The 18,802-nt window shown below is 42.1% G+C and overlaps 1 protein-coding gene across 1 annotated transcript in view; it reads right to left on the minus strand.

Annotated features, from left to right (window-relative positions):
* The window catches only part of LOC142582751 (uncharacterized), a 36,938-nt gene that overhangs the window by 9,302 nt on the left and 8,834 nt on the right, over nucleotides 1-18,802 (minus strand). Inside the window, exons 4-9 of the mRNA XM_075692769.1 lie at nucleotides 16,827-16,933; nucleotides 13,933-14,071; nucleotides 10,545-10,659; nucleotides 9,740-9,957; nucleotides 6,799-6,897; nucleotides 1,034-1,272 (exon numbers count right to left, since the gene is read on the minus strand). Of these exons, the coding sequence (XP_075548884.1) occupies nucleotides 1,034-1,272; nucleotides 6,799-6,897; nucleotides 9,740-9,957; nucleotides 10,545-10,659; nucleotides 13,933-14,071; nucleotides 16,827-16,933 (917 nt within the window). The remainder of the gene's footprint in view (nucleotides 1-1,033; nucleotides 1,273-6,798; nucleotides 6,898-9,739; nucleotides 9,958-10,544; nucleotides 10,660-13,932; nucleotides 14,072-16,826; nucleotides 16,934-18,802) is intronic.

Genomic DNA, 18,802 nt, shown 5'->3' on the forward strand with positions numbered 1-18,802 from the left:
AATATCAATGACGGTACTCGTTGCTATTGTTGTGTTTTGAATGTTGCTTGTTTTTCTGGACACGAGTTCCCCAATAATAAGTGATCTTCTTATCCTTTATTGACAAGTGCTACAGGCAATGTATGAGAGTAAAAAAATTTGTTTTCTCGCCGAGTTTCAGTATTGAGTACGAACTTTCTGGCTAAATGTCGTCGGCCAACATTAAATGACAGGCAGCAAGCATCATTTGTTGGTTTGGAGCAGAAACACCGGATGAAGAAAAAGAAGTTTGGCACGTGACTCGCTGCCTTTTGAAAGCAAGGTCGGAGGAGGTATACCAATGCAAGGTCTCCCACTGCAGTGGTGTAACACACGTGATGTGAAGCGAATGAAATGCACAGATATGGTTCCCATATGACGAGAGCTGCCTCTACAAATTCCAGATGAAGCCTTACGCAATTCAGGGCGAAGCCCACTTCCCAGTTTGCTGCCTGGGGTTTTTCCCCTATTGCTGAAAAAAATTTCTACAAAATATTTTTTTTCTTTTTGCTGATTATGCTTAGTCTTCATGTGCTTGGCTCATTTAGATAGAAAATTAAAAATTTTTCGAAGTATTTATATGTCTTGACCTTAAACAGTTAACTCGTGGCATGCCAGTGTTTGCTTCTTCCCTGCTACTACACTGTGAAAATACCCTCACAACCTAGGCCTGGAGCTCAGTGTTCACAGGTGAACTTGCTAATTTCAAATTTTGGTTCTTTAAAATGCAGTGCCTTCGACTGTCCCTGATAAAAAATTGGGCGTAAACAGCCACCGTCAAAAACCATGATGTCACAGTAGGCCAGTACAGGAACTTCGAGGTGGTGCTGCCATTTGTCTCGTTTTTACGTCTCTTCTAGCTTACTATACCTTTTCTCACAGCGAGTGGCTTTTTTCGTATATTATAGAAGGGCACTTTACTAATACAGCTTAAATCATTTTTCTGCTTAGTGTCACTTTAAAATGCACGAAGTGTATGCTAACACACTACTAGAGAATTTTTCATTGTACACACCTTTTCGTAGACACCGGCTGATATGACGAGGAGGATGTGATCAGCACGATGCAGCCATGTAGGCAGCCATTGATGCGGGGCTCCCATGTCATTGGCATCAGTCACATCGAACACCACACGCAGGCCAGGAACTTTCGACAGGAACTGGTACAAAGCTTGCACTGCCTCGAAGTGTGTGGCCGAGTCGTATGAGTAGAGCAGAAACACCGTGGCTGACCTTCGCGCTGGCACAGCTCGCTCTGTCAAATTTCAGCATTGGTAAGTTCCAAGCTTCAACATGAAAAGCTCATGTCCATTGTCCGGAGTCACAGATGGTGCCTCCTTAACACGTTATTACAATGAAAAAGCTTGATACTGCTGTATGACAAAGTTACCATCACCTTTTAAATGCTTATGAATGGTTAACTGCAAACATTTCAATCCCTATACAGTAGACTTGGTGGGAGCTTCTTCGGTCCTTTGGGCACAGTTGTTTCTGTCCCTCCGGCTCCAGGCTCAATCACCAGTGTGAAGAAACCCCTCAAACGCCTGTCCCTCGGCCCCATGCCATTTTCCCGAGCAGCATGGCAAGGTCCCGAGGCATCATGCCACGTGGCCCTTCGAATGGGTCGTGGGTCGTGATGTAGGGAAGACGCCCTGACTGGGGAGCATGGTTGCGGCACGCGGGGAGCCGCGCAGCGGAAAGGACAAGCGCCGGTTATGAGAGGTAAGCGACAAAGTACACGAGTGACCTTTTCTTTGTGTCCTCAATGCTCCGGTCTTGGGACAATCATATGCTTTGCCAGCTTGCATCAGTATGGCCTGCTGAGTGGCTCTGCATTCTGCCCTTGCAGTAGTCGCAGGTGCTCAGTGCGTCACATTCTTCGTGTCCAAATTTTAGGTGACCAGAGTTGGTGGCAGAAAGTGCTAGGTAGTGTGTGCAAACACATCTCAGTCCACGTGTATGATTAATTATTCAATGAGGTGCTACACCTGCCTTCCTCTGCCATCGGGGGCAGCAGACGCTGAGTATGCTCCGCGCACTTAAGTGCAGTGTTGTATTTTATGGTGTACTGTTCTAGGCAATAAACGCATTAACTGTTCTGGACGTCTCGCGTTCCCATGAGAAAGAGAGCTCCATAAGTATGGCAAGAAACAGCCAGGCCTTTCAGGCCAGTGCTTGAACCTGCGGCAGGTCTCTCATCGCCCGCCATTGTGTTGTGTCGTGAAGTCCCCTTTATGGACGATTTACTGATATGGCGCGAGCTCATGTAGAGTGAGCCCACAACTTCCATTAATTTCACTTCGGTTAATTCCATGCCAACCAAAGGTTTTGGCTGGCATGCATGGCTTTCTATGGGCCCATAGCTTCATTATTTCAAAATTGGCCTTCGCTAGATAATTCAAACTTGGCCAATCAGCACACATGCTCCTAACCTCGATGGTGACCACAATCGCCACCCCTTTAGTGACAGAGTCTGTCTCAGCGAAGCTTAGGGGACAGTGAATGCACTGAACATTTGTCATCTCTTGTAAAAAATTGCTATTTTTGTCTTGCCATAGAAATATTTTCTAGCAATAACTGTAGCTCTCAATGTCTCATTAAGGTATTTACCCAAGCCAATGTGTGCCTTTGTATTTCTTTTCTTTTTTTTCCCCACAAAAAATGGGCAGAAAATTGCCTTTGCGGTGCAACTGGATGTGAAACCAAAACAACCTTCGCAGCATTTATATGCTCTACTGCAACATGTGAGCATTGCAGCGAATCTGACTTAAAAAAACCCACTGCCATTCTGCAATGCATATTTTTCCAGTTAAAATTCGAGGGCCCATTAGATTTCTACTTCGTTTAGGAGGCGTAATGTGATTTTTATGTTAGTTTTCTACTTTAAAAAAATAGAAAGTGGTCACCCATTTGATTTCAGAGCATGTTAGAATTGGGCAAGTACTAGCAAATGAATCAGTGGTGTTTTGTCGTTTTTTTTCTGCATCTTATTTAATTCAACTGGCCAGATAATTTTGTCAATTTCATCAGTCCCGTCAGCATTGAACTAACGGAACTCAACAGTATAGGTAGACTATCACCCATATGCCTCAATTAATTTTTGTAATGATGATCACCAAACATCAACGTTTCTCATCCTAAAAAAGCTTGAAACCTGTTAGATTCAACCATTTTTCACATATTGCAGAGAACCCATCCAATACTCATCAAAAGTAATGAATATATGGGCAACAAGCTCTAGTACTAGCTGTAAGAAAGTAGCGCAACTCATGGAGGCACTTCCACTAAATAAAGAATTAATGGGCAATGAGAAGCATTTGCTATATTATGCAGCTGCTTCAAATATCTAAACTTTTCCATCTTCCAATGTCATTTTCATTGAATTCAATAGCCGATTAAGGCAACATAACGAGAAAGTAAAACCTTTACGAAAATACAGTTGAACATCTGTACAAGTTTTGATGCAACGAAACTCAAGATGCAATGCAGCTTTTCAAGTTTTCCTCCTGCAATTCAACAAAGCACTTGCATGTCGTAGTTTCAATAGAATGTGTGCCAGATACATGCACTAGGCCTTTGTAACAAGAAAAAAACACTCCGACTCGGTCTTCGTTTGCAGGTGTCTTTCTGTACAGATATACAATGAGTACTGCCACTTCGGCACCCGCAGAGGTCACATTATTTTTACGCCGCACACTCTAATGGCTTGGTAATCCACTCAGACTTCAATGAAAACTATGGTATTTTAGCCTGACAGACAACCTGTATACTGACAAAAAGTAAACAATGAAAAAAGCCTGCAAAAAAAAGTAGTAAAGAACTATGCTTTTTATATAAACAGCAGCAAAATTATGAGCTTCAGATTTGCAATGTCATTTACTCTGCCCCCACAAAACACCATGTGTCATGTGAGCAATTTCAATGCCTTTCAATCTCATGTTCTTTGCAGTTCCTAACCTGCATTGATCACCAAAGTATTGTGCCACCATTACACTGGAAAGAGGGTAGCCACTGAAATATGCAACAGTCGCCAAAAAGCGACCAGCCTTCAAAACAAAATTAGAATGTAAAAAATACAGTTATTGCTTGTGAATAATGGTTTTAATGTTTATATAATTGTCATTTTGCTTTTAGAGTTCTTTTCACTGGTCTTGTCCACTTGGTTGAAATTTAAGTGTAGAATACAATAAATGAAAGTGTATGAAAAGATAACTTGTCGCCGGTGGAAGCTGAACCCACAACATCAGCATTACGCGTGCATGTGTTAGACTACCAATTGTGCGTGCTACAGCAACGGCTATCAATCTGTCCGCTAACATGGGTATTTATGTTCACTAGATCTAGCTCTAGAAGCAATAGCCAGCATCGCTCACAGCCATGATGGGCGGATGTGCAACATCCTTTTTTGTCTGCTGGCATCACGTAACATGAGCACGTCAAAGAGCAGGCATGGGGCTAAAGGGCTCTCATATGCTACCTAATGACATCAAGGCTGCCAAATCCTGAGAGCCTTGCTATGAATGAATGAGAGAAGGGAAATGGAGGGGCTCTATTTTTTTAATCATGACCGAATAAAGCCAACAGGCAATGAAGCCAGGGAAAGCACCGGGGAAATTAACTGTGGTTGAAAATGAAATGCAGAAAATAATAAAGAAAACGGAAGTGAAAGTGGACGAAAATATGACTTGGCGCCGGTGGGAGCTAAAGCCACACCCTCAGCATTAATTATGCGTGTTTTGCACTACCAATTGTGTAATATGCAAATGTGCTATATATATAAACAAGAAGAAAGGGGGTTAACCGAGGGGCCCAATTTTTTTTAGTCATATCATAAGAAGCCAACAAACACTGACACCCAAGGACAACATAGGGGAAATTATTTGAGCTTAATAAATGAAATAAAGAAACGATAAATTAATGGAAATGAAAGTGGATGAAAAAACAACTTGCCGCAGGTGGGGAACGATCCCACAAGCTTCGTATTTCGCGTGCGATGCTCTACCAATTGAGCTATTGCGGCGCCGTTTCCCCATCCACTTTCTTGGGTATTTATGTTTCCTAGTAGAACCCTGGGAGTGTTATCCAGCGCCACCACTCGCAGATCTTGGCGGTGGATGTGGAACATCCTTTCTGCCGCAGGTGTCACGAGAACGTGACCTCCTTTGTGTGAATGCAACTGATCAATAAACCAACACATGCTACCTGAAGGCATCAATGTTGCCGGATATGAGACCCTCGTTATGTAATAAACGAGAAAAAAGGGGGTTAACCGAGAAAGAAAAGCCTCACAGTTGAAGAAAAATTCACCCTGGTCCTGGACTCGGACCTGGGACAGCCGCCTTTCCGGGGCTGCCACTCTACCATCTGAGCTAACCAGGCGGCTAGTAGATGGCAGGGCGAAGTCGAACTGGTCAACAACTCGAAGCAAAGGCAAAAGTTTGATGTAATAGTTCTGCGGAAACCTACAAGGTGGAGAGAAGTAATTAATAAGAAAAAATTAGGCTTTTCTTTCGAGGAACCAGTATGGGTTTCTTTTGTAGCAATTGCTACGAACGGGTGGATGTCTGATTTTACAGATGTTAAAGTGGCTGCCCCGGAAAGGTGGTCGTCCCGGGTTCGAGTCCTGGACCAAGTAGAATGTCATTGACACATTCTTGCTACGTACATTTTCCCAGCACTAACGTTCACAATCAAGAACACAGAAAATGACCCAATAGAGTTGCACTCAATTTTATCCGTTCGTACATTCCCAGAAAACATGATTTTTCGGCAGGAACGTACAGTATATCACCAAACAGCAATCGTATGATACACTTTCTGGCCGCTAGATGCGACATAAACAAGAAAATGTGCAAGGCACGCATGATCGAGAACAGTGTATAGCTTCCCGTCGCTGCAGCTTCACCGCAATACTCGCCCACCCATCTCACGTGAAAACGCCGGCGCACACTCAATTTTTCATTTCAGTAACAGCAAATCTGCTCCGGGGTTGTCGCACGCAGCATTCACAGCTATCATCCCCTATTATGATAAGTAAGCATCTTTGCTTATCTGTTTTACAGCACTTGGTGCTGTTGGAAGTGCACGCACACTTTTAATAGGCGAAATGTGCCACCGTTTCTTGCCACAGGTGGCGCGATATGGGCATCATGATTCGCTTCAGTGGCATCTGGCCTACACCAGATCAATTTCGTTTCAGTTTCCCTTCGCCCTCTTAAAACACCACACAATAGTAAAACAATAAAACGCATCTCCGGCCACTGCTGGAGCACCACCAGCTCGATGCGCATTCAGCGTCTTGTAGCGCAACGACCCGCGCGACGCTTCCCCTTACATCGATGTCAACAATAGTCGAGTCTGTCAATATTTTTTAGTAACTTCGGATTGTATGTTTTCCCTGTTAGTACGTTTTTTTCTCGTGGCTTTTTCGAAAACGTAGGAACAAAGTTCTATTGTATTTTATAGTAGCTTATTGATTTTGCTTTCTTTACACTTTTTGCAAACATACTGCAGGCATTCCTACAACTTAAAAAACTTTCAAGATTCTGAAAGAGTTCTGCACTCCTCAGTGAAGTTTAGACTCTACTGACTGACAGCTGTTGAAGATGCACAAATGCAACAGTACACTGATATTGAGTCAGCAGAATACAAGAGTTGCAAACTTTCAAGATGACACGTGTGAGGCAGGTATAAGCTGCCTGTTCATTCTTTCTGGCCACATGACGACAAGAGCAAATAAAAAGGAAAAGACTACAAGGACCAAGAACTCACAATGACTCACTTTTAATGTAGAAGTAGATGATTGATGCTGTTACTAAGGCAACAAGAAGGCCCAGTGCACAGATCAGAGAAATGGAAAGGGCAAGCTTCAATCTAGCATCTAGAACAAAATAAAACAAGAACATAAATGTCAGTGGCTACTGGATCGAATAGTGACACTCATTCAGTCGATATTTAAGTAGTAGCAGACACACTACATTGTAGAAAAAGATGTGTGATCTAATTCCACATTTTATTTACCTTCCCCTTCCTCCCTTCTCCTCCTCCCTATTTCTCCTAGTTGATCATCTCTTCCCAGTTTGTCCATAATATCAAAGCTTTGGGCACTCCAAATAAACTGCTGAATGCCACAATTCAAGGAGCTGCCACAGGCTTTACAATGAACATACAACCTGATACAATGGGCTGGTGTTATTAGCAGCTTCAATCCCAAATCAAATTTTACCTTCAGGTATGGCTTCACAGTGGTGCTGTCCTGTATTGCTGTGAACCCACATTGAGCTTCAACAGCGAATAGTGTTGAAAGCAGTGGCAAGTAACATGTCTTGTTTCCAAAAGGTTGCTTTTCGCCAACAATCACACCAGGTTGCTTGAATAATGGTTTGAACACTGTGGCCCGCAACTGCATAACATGATGCTTTTTTAGTGGAAAAACGGTTGGAATAAACAGTTGTAAGTATAGCGCTCTACTTTCCTTTCCTTTCGCCTTTCACTGTTTTATTTTTCTTTCAAATTTCTTTTTTGCACTAAAAAAGCATCATGTTAAGTAAACACCAACTCACTCAAGAAGAAGTTATTCTCAACTGCAATTGCAGGTAATATGGCTTTTTATTTTGTACTTTGAAGAATTTAAATGGGCATGTTGGCTATGCACAAGAAAACACAAATACAAGACACTTAACATGTCAAACTTAACAACACACAATAACAAGACACTATGTAGGCCAGTATTTTCAGCACTTGTAGGCGGCCGCTATGTTTTTGTTATGATGATGGTGGTGGTGAGGGGACCGCGGGAATGGCGTAGCGAGAGCGCATTTGCGATTGTCATTCAGCTGCGATGGCTGATTCCTAAAGTGCTGCAGGCATCTTGTCATCTCTGAAAGCCAGTAAGTGTGTCTTCTTTAATGCGATCACATTTCAGATGACAGAAGTATACCACGGAGATAATTTAGCGAGGGCACCCTGCAGCACCGTCTGCTTGAACGGAGCGGTGGTTTTGTCTGCTTCACTGCAGTTGTAACGTCGTGCAGTAGGCCAAGCTGCTTTCTGCAAGATCTGCGTAACTATACCCATATTTTCTGGGGATTAAGGCACTTCATGAAAGATACTGGATGATATCTAGTATGTTATGTTTTCTTTCACTCTTATTAAAGACGAGTCTCACATTCGTGCCATACGCTAAGGCCATACATTGTGCTGCATTTTTATCCTAGTTTGTCATCTTGATTGTCGTATGCTCTTAGCATACAACGATTGATATGACTACAATAAAGCTTTTTTTCTACGTTTTGCATGCTCAACGCAGTGGCAGGGAAAGTTCTAGTTTATACGTGTTTGCAAAAGACTTCAACAGGAAGCAAGTATGAGCAGCATTTCACACTAACAAAGAACACACTGAGCAACATAACCATTTAGTGGGCCAGTGCAGAGTGCACGAGATAGAAGCATTATATTTGATATCACGTGTGCAGCTAGTTACAGGCACTTTATTATTTTCTCCTTCGTAGTCAATAGAGAACACACAATAAGTTACATATCCAAGTACATCACTGAAGGGGGCACCAGCTTCATTACGAACGAGTGAACATGGTTCTCGTGTAGCTGATTGTGAGCATCAGAAGCAGCACAGTTATAGTAGTTCAAGCACCCACGCATTGTATGACAGAAAGAAAAAAATCGAGTAAGGCACCGACACATGCACCAACTGCTCTCTCTTTTCACAGCCACGAGTACTCGAATGAAGCTCATTCAAGTGCGTGAGAAACACAGGACACGAAAACCGTCAAGTGCCGTGCAGTTTTGTTCATTTGCCGTAACGGAAAAATTGCTATGCAAGTTATAAAGTCGACGCATGCACCCGAACACTTTCTGCTTATCTTTCTTTCATATCCAAAACACAGTTTTCGATAGGGGTTGACCTTTGTGGGCCTTTCATCAGGAAGGAGAACCGAGCAGACCCAAAGTAATGATGCCGTAAGGCCATAAATGGTACTGTTATGCTTTTATCGCAGGCAAGCATAGCGGGGAAAGAAAGATTGCCAAGAAGGCACACTATTGCATATTTTATGACAACAAAATGAATATACACCCGAACAAGCTTGCTCGGCATGAAGTCTTTTTTATTTAGAACTGTTATCTTAAGGTGTTGTTTCTCAGGTGCAACAAGAACTTCATGCAGAAAATACCCTCCACACAAACGCAAAGCTTCTTATGTATCCGTGGACGTTGATCACAGGGCTCTTGCATGAGCAGCTTCCTCTTTCGCTAGTCTTTAATGCAGCCACAACGAGAGCACAGCGCCGTCCGGTTGAATAACCTTTGTACATCCACCGCAGGAGATGTGGTAAGAACACATCTAAAAACACTAAAATGTCCGAACAAGCTCTGCAGGTGCCGCCACTTTCACCTGCCTCCCGCAGAACCCGCAGCCCTCCCCAGAAGGCAGCATGTGGTGTCAAGGGTAGCGGCACAGCTGACACTCGCCTTACGAGGCTATCGAAAATCTGGTCTATATACACTGTGTACAATCCTGCACTGGAGGCCTGCAGGATAATCCCGTTGAGGGCGTTTTTGCATACATGCTCCTACTGTATGCAGCCTTGAAGGCCGGCAGTAAATACACAGACCACAGTAAGAACACGATAAGTCTAAAAACATGGTAAATGCAGGAAGTTTTAAGCACAACGCACCAAAGACATGAGGCTTAGTAAAATACAAACCTTCTGGGACTGTAAAAATGTCTGTCATGGTGAAAACGCACGAATGGTCAACCCACTGAGGGTGCTCGGGACGTACACGCAGGTAGTATGTGCCTGCGGCCACTCTCGTAAAGGACACAGTGCCCATTGCCATGTCTCCAGGCTTGACCTCAATGACCTGCTCCTGAGCCACAGAATCACCAGTCACAGAATCCTGATTCCAGAGACTGATGTTGTATCTGTTTAGTGCCAAGAACAGAGGAAAGAGAACTTGTACACCAGCACGCCAGCATTACATACATACAGCAATACATACAGCATTATGTGGAATCTTCAAAACCACTGGCTATCAAAATGGCCACCACAAACATTTGTTCGGTTTATAGCACACTACAAAGATTCAGTCCTTGCAGCTACAACAAGAAACGGTGACAACTAGATTGATGCCAAACAAGCTATACAATAAGTTCAGAGACAGCAGGGCAATGGCAAACTAATTGGTATGTCATAGCACTGGAACATGAATAACTACACGACTCCTGTAGAAATAAATGAGGTGGCGTAGGTTTTGGATTTCCATGAGACCTATTTCCTAATTCTGTGTTCCTGCACTTTGAGTCTCAGATTAATAAGCATTGTGTCATGATGACATTGTGAATAGTGTAGAATACTGGAATGCACACCAATGGTCCCATTTATATTGGTGGTTACTGGCCAATTTGCATTTAAAATCATGCTGACAGCATGTTCCCTGCTTGCATATCAATATCTTAGTGATGTTCAGTGAAGCCTGAGCAAGCATTGCTCTTAAAGATATCATGCTTACCTGGTAATGTTGTACTTCACATCAGCGAGGCCAAATTGAGCAATCACAGACTTCTTGAGCAATGCTGGTTCCAGGACCATTACTGTGCTCTCCCAATTGCATACAGTCTCTCCTCCTGACATACAGAAGTCAAGTGACAATCAACACCTTGGAAAAATAAGTGTTGCACATGTGTAACTGATATACCTACCAACTATGCTTAGACTCTCTCTCATCAAACTCATTAGCATCAGTTGTTTTCTTAATCACAGTGGTAAGGTGCATTCACTGTACGCTTTGATAGCCACTTGAAGTTGTTGCAGATAGCTTTAGTTTTTGATGGTTCTGACGAAGTTGTCAATGAGCAGAAGCGCAGTTTTCAAATTTTCTGCGGAGTGATGCATAAAAGGCACTCCGATAAACCAAGTTTTGCTTATTTTTGAAGAGAATATCCTCCAGAGGTGTTTACTAGTTACTAATTCTTAATTTTGGTCTAATGGTCAGTGCTGCCATTTTTCCTTGCAGGACTTAACATAATATGGCACTCAATATCCACTACAGTAGAATGTTTGATATTATTGTGAATCACCTAGAATACTGCAAAGAAAAAGAGAGAGTAAGAGAGAGAGAACTACGATGAGCAACAGCAAACAGAGATTTTTAAATGGCAGGCAAAAATCAGATATTGCGTAGTAAGCACTGAGTAACTATTTATTCCCTCAAATTGACTAATTACATTTTCCATTAATTACTTTTGGGCCTAATGTTGCAACTCCGGAATTGCAAAGTCAGTCAGTACCAAATCAGCTCTAAAGTTCGCTCAGTAAGAATCCCAAGATTTTAGGAATGAGATATTTGTTTTCCATAGTAACCATGAGATACATGACAGAGGTTCAAAGGAAGATCTTGATCTGAAGTGATCAAGCAATCGTGCAAGGGATGTCCAAGGCTGTAGCTGATGTTTCAAAAATGGCGACTACTTGTCATCAACACATGTCCCTTTGCTGAAATGTTGGCTCCAGCCTCACACATACCTTGGTCGACCACAGTTGACTACACGAAACACATTGGCATTCTACACTGCTTTTTCCTGAAGCATATAAGGAATGAAGCATATAGAGAAATGTGCAGAATATAAGCAACCACTGTATATAGCTTTCATTGATTACGAGAAAGCGTTTGATTCAGTCGAAACCTCAGCAGTCATGGATGCATTACGGAATCAGGGTGTAGATGAGCCATATGTAAAAATACTGGAAGATATCTATAGCGGCTCCACAGCCACCGTAGTCCTCCAAAAAGAAAGCAACAAAATCCCTATAAAGAAAGGCGTCAGGCAGGGAGATACGATATCTCCAATGCTATTCACAGCGTGTTTACAGGAGGTATTCGGAGACCTGGATTGGGAAGAATTGGGGATAAAAGTTAATGGAGAATACCTTAGTAACTTGCGATTCGCTGATGATATTGCCTTGCTTAGTAACTCAGGGGACCAATTGCAATGCATGCTCACTGACCTGGAGAGGCAAAGCAGAAGAGTGGGTCTAAAAATTAATATGCAGAAAACTAAAGTAATGCTTAACAGTCTCGGGAGAGAACAGCAATTTACAATAGGCAGCGAGGCACTGGAAGTCGTAAGGGAATACATCTACTTAGGGCAGGTAGTGACGGCGGATCCGGATCATGAGACGGAAATAATCAGAAGAATAAGAATGGGCTGGAGTGCGTTTGGCAGCCATTCCCAAATCATGAACAGCAGGTTGCCGTTATCCCTCAAGAGAAAAGTATATAATAGCTGTGTCTTACCAGTACTCACCTACGGGGCAGAAACCTGGAGGCTTACGAAAAGGGTTCTACTCAAATTGAGGACGACACAACGAGCTATGGAAAGAAGAATGATAGGTGTAACGTTAAGGGATAAGAAAAGAGCAGATTGGGTGAGGGAACAAACGCGAGTTAATGACATCTTAGTTGAAATCAAGAAAAAGAAATGGGCATGGGCAGGACATGTAATGAGGAGGAAAGATAACCGATGGTCATTAAGGGTTACGGACTGGATCCCAAGGGAAGGGAAGCGTAGCAGGGGGCGGCAGAAAGTCAGGTGGGCGGATGAGATTAAGAAGTTTGCAGGGACGGCATGGCCACAATTAGTACATGACCGGGGTTGTTGGAGAAGTATGGGAGAGGCCTTTGCCCTGCAGTGGGCGTAACCAGGCTGATGATGATGATGATATAAGGAAGGTCAAAATTAATCTGGAGTTGCTCACAATGGCATGCTTTTTAATTAGATGGTAACCCCAGGAATAATTATTTAGCCTAAATTTTAATTAACCTTTACACTACATAAGCAGAATTTACAGCCCTTTTGTGTTTTCACCCCGAAATAGACATCGCAAACCACATACTATTATTTTTCATGCAATGCTATCATAGGGTTAAGCTTTTGGCATAATTGGGATGAAGCTGAAGACAACGCAAAGCGAAGGACAGAAGACACACACTCACAATGAAAAGTCCAGGCCAACAGCACCTTCTACCGAGATTTCAGGGATGCAGGAAGCCGAAGAAAGAAAGAAAGAAAGAAACAAGCAAAGAAAAAGAAATAAAGATGAGAGGAGTAGTAAGAGACAAACAGCATACAGAGAAAATGGTGAAGGATAGAAAAAGGAGGGAAGGCAAAGAAACAACACAGATTTGCACGATACATATTACAGAATTCATCTTCCAACTTCACCTCTCAGCCGGCAACAGATCATGTGGAAAAAAAGAAACATTGCAAGCGGGCTACTAGCATAACTAAGGTATTACGCTATCAGCAGATCTCGCACTTGAGCTGGCCCCTTATTGCTGAAAGAAAGAACTGAACAGGCGCACATGCCATTGTGTTCCCTGCTTTGACCCACTACGAACACAAGTGCTGTAACCTTGATGCAAGAGACTCAAAAGATATAGTTTTCAAACTTGTGGATCGAGTATGCAAACTCAAGGCTACTGATATACATCTAGTAGAATCCAGGTACCTTTAATAAGTACAAAATTTTAGCATGGCCTGTATATACTAGCGCACAGGTATGCCACAATACCAGAAGATATAGATGCAATTACAGCGCTGACGACCACATCTCGAGGCAGTGTGTTTAACCAATATGCGCCGTAGAATTTTGATTGCACTGACCAAGTGTGGTCCCACTATCTCATGGTCATGAACATGCAGCGAATTGCACAATATGGCAAGTAAACTATCTGGAGAAATAATCAGATCAGTGAATTTATTCAGAAATTGTCGACAATGTTTTCATGCATACATTAGACCATCGATACATGAACCAATCATAAAGTTTCCCTCCGAATTTGTTATGTCCGGGCACTGCTGTAAACATCTGAAAAGGTGCTTTCGTAAAATGCTCACCAGGGTTCACAGGTGATGTCGACAGTGTGACAAAAAACTTTGCCACACGATTTGTCGGTAATCCCCGTGATGTTACGAAAAAGTACTTGTTGAGATAATCTCCTCTGATCTTGAAATAACAGTCATAGAAGACACTAGCCTAAAAAGAAAAACCAATTTGCAAAAATTTATTCACTGCTCCTCGCCGACCCCGAAGAAAAATGGCTTTACTGGCACAAGGTGATATCAAGCTCTTCATATCAAGATCAACTACGAGCTGTCCAGAGGATCCACGATGACGCCATAAGGCTCGGCCTGGCGGTGCCAACGTGGACACGGCCCGCCTCAGTCTGAAAATACCAAGCTTCAGGACACTAATAAAGTTTTGTTAATGAATGAATGAATGCTCCTTTAGTGCATCGCTGTGTGATCATGTTCAACTTAACTGCTGAGATGGGCAAAACAAAAAACCATTACTGTCATGAACCTGTTCATCAGGTAACTGTGTCAACAGCGAGCCACAACAGGTATTCCTGCTATAAGGTAACAAAAATACAGACCTTTCCTGTAGTACAAAAACAATACCCTTGTTACAGTGAACTAGAATGAACTAGAACATATGGGCAGGGCGCCGACCCGCGCGGCGTCACCTTATCACACGTGTCGCGCAAAGTGCTGCTTGTAGCGGCACCGTTGTCATTGCTAGCTAATGAACACGTCTAGCAAACCGTACCTCTACCCATGGCCGGTCTGGAGCATCATTCTGGCCAGACATCAGACACACACTCCAGCACCCGATATGCACGTTTGATAGTTAGCGATTGCAGTACCTCAGCTACTGGCAAAAACAAAACATATCAGGCAGAAAAGTGCAGTCGCACCACTTGAAGAAGATTCTAGTACACTATATTTTTGTGACAAATGACTGCACGTGAAAGGTCATGTTGCATTTGATTGCGACTAGCATGAAGATGATCAATGGCACAAGATGCCTAAGAAATCAAAATAAATTTAGTGCAGAGTAGGCAGCCTGGTTGCCCAGGTGTCAAACCAGGCTGTCTTATTAAAACACCTGAAAAGCGTAACCCACACAACTTGCAAGATAAAACTAGCATATGCGTATTTGCTCACACAAGCAAAATATATGTCTTGAAGATCAAAAAAAAGCACTGGAAATCTTCATCTATATATTGGGTGACAGCATGGTATAGTGTAGGCCAACTGAGCTTCATTTAATGACAGAATAACGTAAGTAAGTAAGTAAGCTAGTATGTTTCGAATAACCTTCTTGGGAGCCATGGCAGTGAAGCCGCCTCATTAACACTTTCTGTGCCAAGGATGAGTCTTACTCGTCCGGCTGCTTCATCCAGTAGAGTATGCAAATCATGAGTCTCACTCGTCCATGAATTTCTTTTTGTCTACTGACGACGACGTCTACAGACAAGTGGCAGTTGTTTATTCATTTTGGTGTAAATGCTGCTCTACAAGATGGCACCAATTTGCCAGAAAACTTTTTTGTGGATGCAGTCTGTGAAAACACTGCCAATGTCTGGCTCTGCTGGGTCTTAAAAGATAGCAGTGTGGAGTTAAGTGACTGCAGAAATGCCAGCCACATTTTTCAGTGCCAGATGCGTGGTCTTTTTGTACATTTCTTATGCTCAAGCAAACAATTAGACATGGAAAGCTCCAGCGAATTGTGCTCAGAGCTTTAACTTAGTGTGGACGGTTGTGAGAAAAAGCCTCTCTTTCACTGATGCTGTTCGAATATAACACTTTGCCACTGACACCTCTACAATTTTCTTTTTTGCAATGCCAGAAATGAAGCGTCGTATGCACAACAAGAAAAGCATGCTTGACGCAACTTCCAAGAAATGTCAAGCTGTGCAGACTGCGTGCCTATCTGCAGCTTAAAAAAAAAAAAAAATTTTAATTTATAGTAACAGGCAACAGAAAATAAAAAATGAATTGCTGATGGCTAAATAGTGAAACCAATTCAATATTAATGAATACATAGTTGCACTAGCAGGAAAATAAAGACTTAGGGAGAAAAGTAGGAAATGAAAGTTCGAGCACTGAACTTCAACTGTATTTATTCTTACAGCAGAGCAGGGAGAATCAACAAATGTGCATGCATACATAAATATGGTCTAGAGAAATACAGTGAAGTTTTTAACACCTGAATCTCGTTGTCAAACAGGAAAACAGACGTATCACTCATGCAACTCGTGACTCTCTCTTTTGTGTGATATGCCTCCAAAAGTTATCTTGCTAACGGATCACCACTACTGCCAAGCAAACCATGCAATGCACAGGTAAGTGCGCATTACCTTTGTGTCAAGATTATTTTTCTACATTAACTTATTCATCCTTACAGCATGTATCACTGGTCCCATGGCTTCACTTTGATGGACTCTTCCAACACTCAAAGCAGAAGCCAAAAGATGTTACAAATATTGAATATGCAGTGTCTTCAGAGCTGTGCATGCAAATGCACAGCTCTGTGCATTCATGCACACGTGGGGAGACACAGCAGATCATGCATTCAGTCAGTAGAAGACTATGATGCAACTAGACAAACCGTTAAAGTTACATGTTATTGTCAACATCACTCTATAAACATTATGAGGCTTAAGGCACCGAAATGCATAAATGGAAAAAAAAAAGTTATACCTGCCGGGTATAGTTTGCAACACTCAGTGAACCAGACCATAATTTTTTAACCAGCAATTAAATGAACATTGCATTAGTTTGTTAAATAAGTTTTTAGATTAAACTTAACATTAACAAACTTAATTTTCATCTTTCGTGCTCCTTTGTGACTATATGGTCACTGAGAACTTAATCTTGACTGTCAAGATGGGGAAATTACAACTCTAAGAGCGTTGCTGGTGAATGCAGTAGAGAGGCGCACTCACCGACTGCTGCAGGGACTTCCTCAAGTCAAACAAGCGGCAAGTCTCATACTTTTCTGCAGTGCCAGGAAACTTGTACTCGAGCAATGAAAAGTCGAAGCCATGCACATCTGAAACACCAATATTAAAAAAAAAAGAGTTTATTTGAAGATGGCTGACACGCAAAGCAACGTGTTAATTCAAAGGGTATTGACATGGACATTACCCCCCACTCTCAACCCCCCTTCAGTGAAAGTCTATTCACTTAGTAGCCATACCAGTGAACATGCTCGACTCAAGAGCATTGCAGGTAATATTAATTCTGGTGACAAAAACTTGCTGATGTTATGAATATTAGAATGTGAACATCGATATTTATAAGTTCAATAAATGGGTACTTATGAAAAAAATTAGAGAAATATTCTATATTTGATTCGCTTCTTACACTATTCAATTTGTATTTGATTTGGTTGCAAAAGTTACTATTTGCACACCTCTCCTTTTCAAAAAAACAAGCAATAACGTTTTTGTCACTTGTACATTGGATAACACCTCACTGCCCTGCTCCTTTAGCCATATTAGGCTAGGTAGATCAAACAGCACCTCTCGTATGAAGTGATTTCTCAGCCTGTTTCTAATAGCCAGAGTATCATTTTAAAGTTAAACGCTCGTCAAAATGGATTTCCATGTCTTCTCAACCTAAATGATTTTATATGTCCTGTTAGCTAAGCACTGCAAATGAGTGAAAAATAGTCTTAATAAGGCTAGTTGTTATCCTGAAATAGCAGCAAAGGTCTCAAAAATGGAATAATGCAAAAGAAAGGTGGAAGACAAAGACTGTGCATGTGTCATTGACCTTTAATGCGTGCTGTCCAGCTTTCGCACCCGTTTTCTGTTAAATAACCAAGTGCATTCAAATAAGAGTGACAGAAACTCAGGTGAACAGTGATCTAATCAAAATGGTCAGAGAAAAATTTGTTGTGGCAACAGCAGCATTTTCAAATGCATGGGTGCCCATGCTTGCAAGGGGCATCAGAAGTGATTGGCCGATGGGACACTGAGGTCATTGGCAACAGTCCCTTGCTCACCAACCCACTGTCCAGACAAAGTGCTTGCAGGGTGCAGGGGACATCACTCCCAAGAATGGCTGTGCAAGACAATCATTGTGAATTTACTAAAACCTATTTAGATGACATGCAGCTAAAGCTCTTCACACCTAATTCACCCACCTTACCATCCAACAAATTTTAGAATAGACACAGTCATACTTTATTTGTTAAAAAAAGTGCCATATCTATAGTACAAAAGCAGTGTTACAAAAGAACCAAAATTCAAGTTCTGTCCCTCCATGAAGAATATGTATGCTCCCATCTGGATTGTGACAGTGGTGTGCCAGTTAATCTCCGGAAACTTCAGTCACATGTCGTATGCAACTGACTTGGCTGATAAACGAATGCATTTGCTACCTATACCCAGTTATAGAGAAAGGTTTCGCTGCACTCAAATATAAGCAACATTCCTCATGCATGAAACCCTCTCTTGTGCACTCTGTAGTATTATTGATTTGTACAACTATGATAGGCTGCAGTGCAAAAGTAGTTGCAGCTGGAGGATTGTAGTTCAGCCGGCTAATGGGGCCTCCCACACTGTTTCTTGCCTGCTAAATTTAACGGGTTTCTGGGAGCAGCTGATAGCATGGGGGGCCAGCTGTTTAAGGGAAGGACTAGGGTCTTCGGGACCAAACAACTGCAAAAAAAAAATTTGATTTATTGAAAATGGTATTTGGGTAGCTGTAAGCAGACTGAATATATCTACGGTGGCTACTAACCATTTAGCAATGCAAACATCTCTATATTTCTTGCTGTATTAATTGAAAATGTTATTTTTTTGTTCCGGTCTGCATTTTCTCAAAACACAAATATTAGGCTCCTTGCAATCTCTTGGGAGCAATCTGTCAGCCATCAGGGCGCCCAGAACCATGCTTTTTGTTACGGCATGAA

Source organism: Dermacentor variabilis, chromosome 5 (genome assembly GCF_050947875.1).
Source record: "Dermacentor variabilis isolate Ectoservices chromosome 5, ASM5094787v1, whole genome shotgun sequence".
NCBI lineage: Eukaryota > Metazoa > Arthropoda > Arachnida > Ixodida > Ixodidae > Dermacentor > Dermacentor variabilis.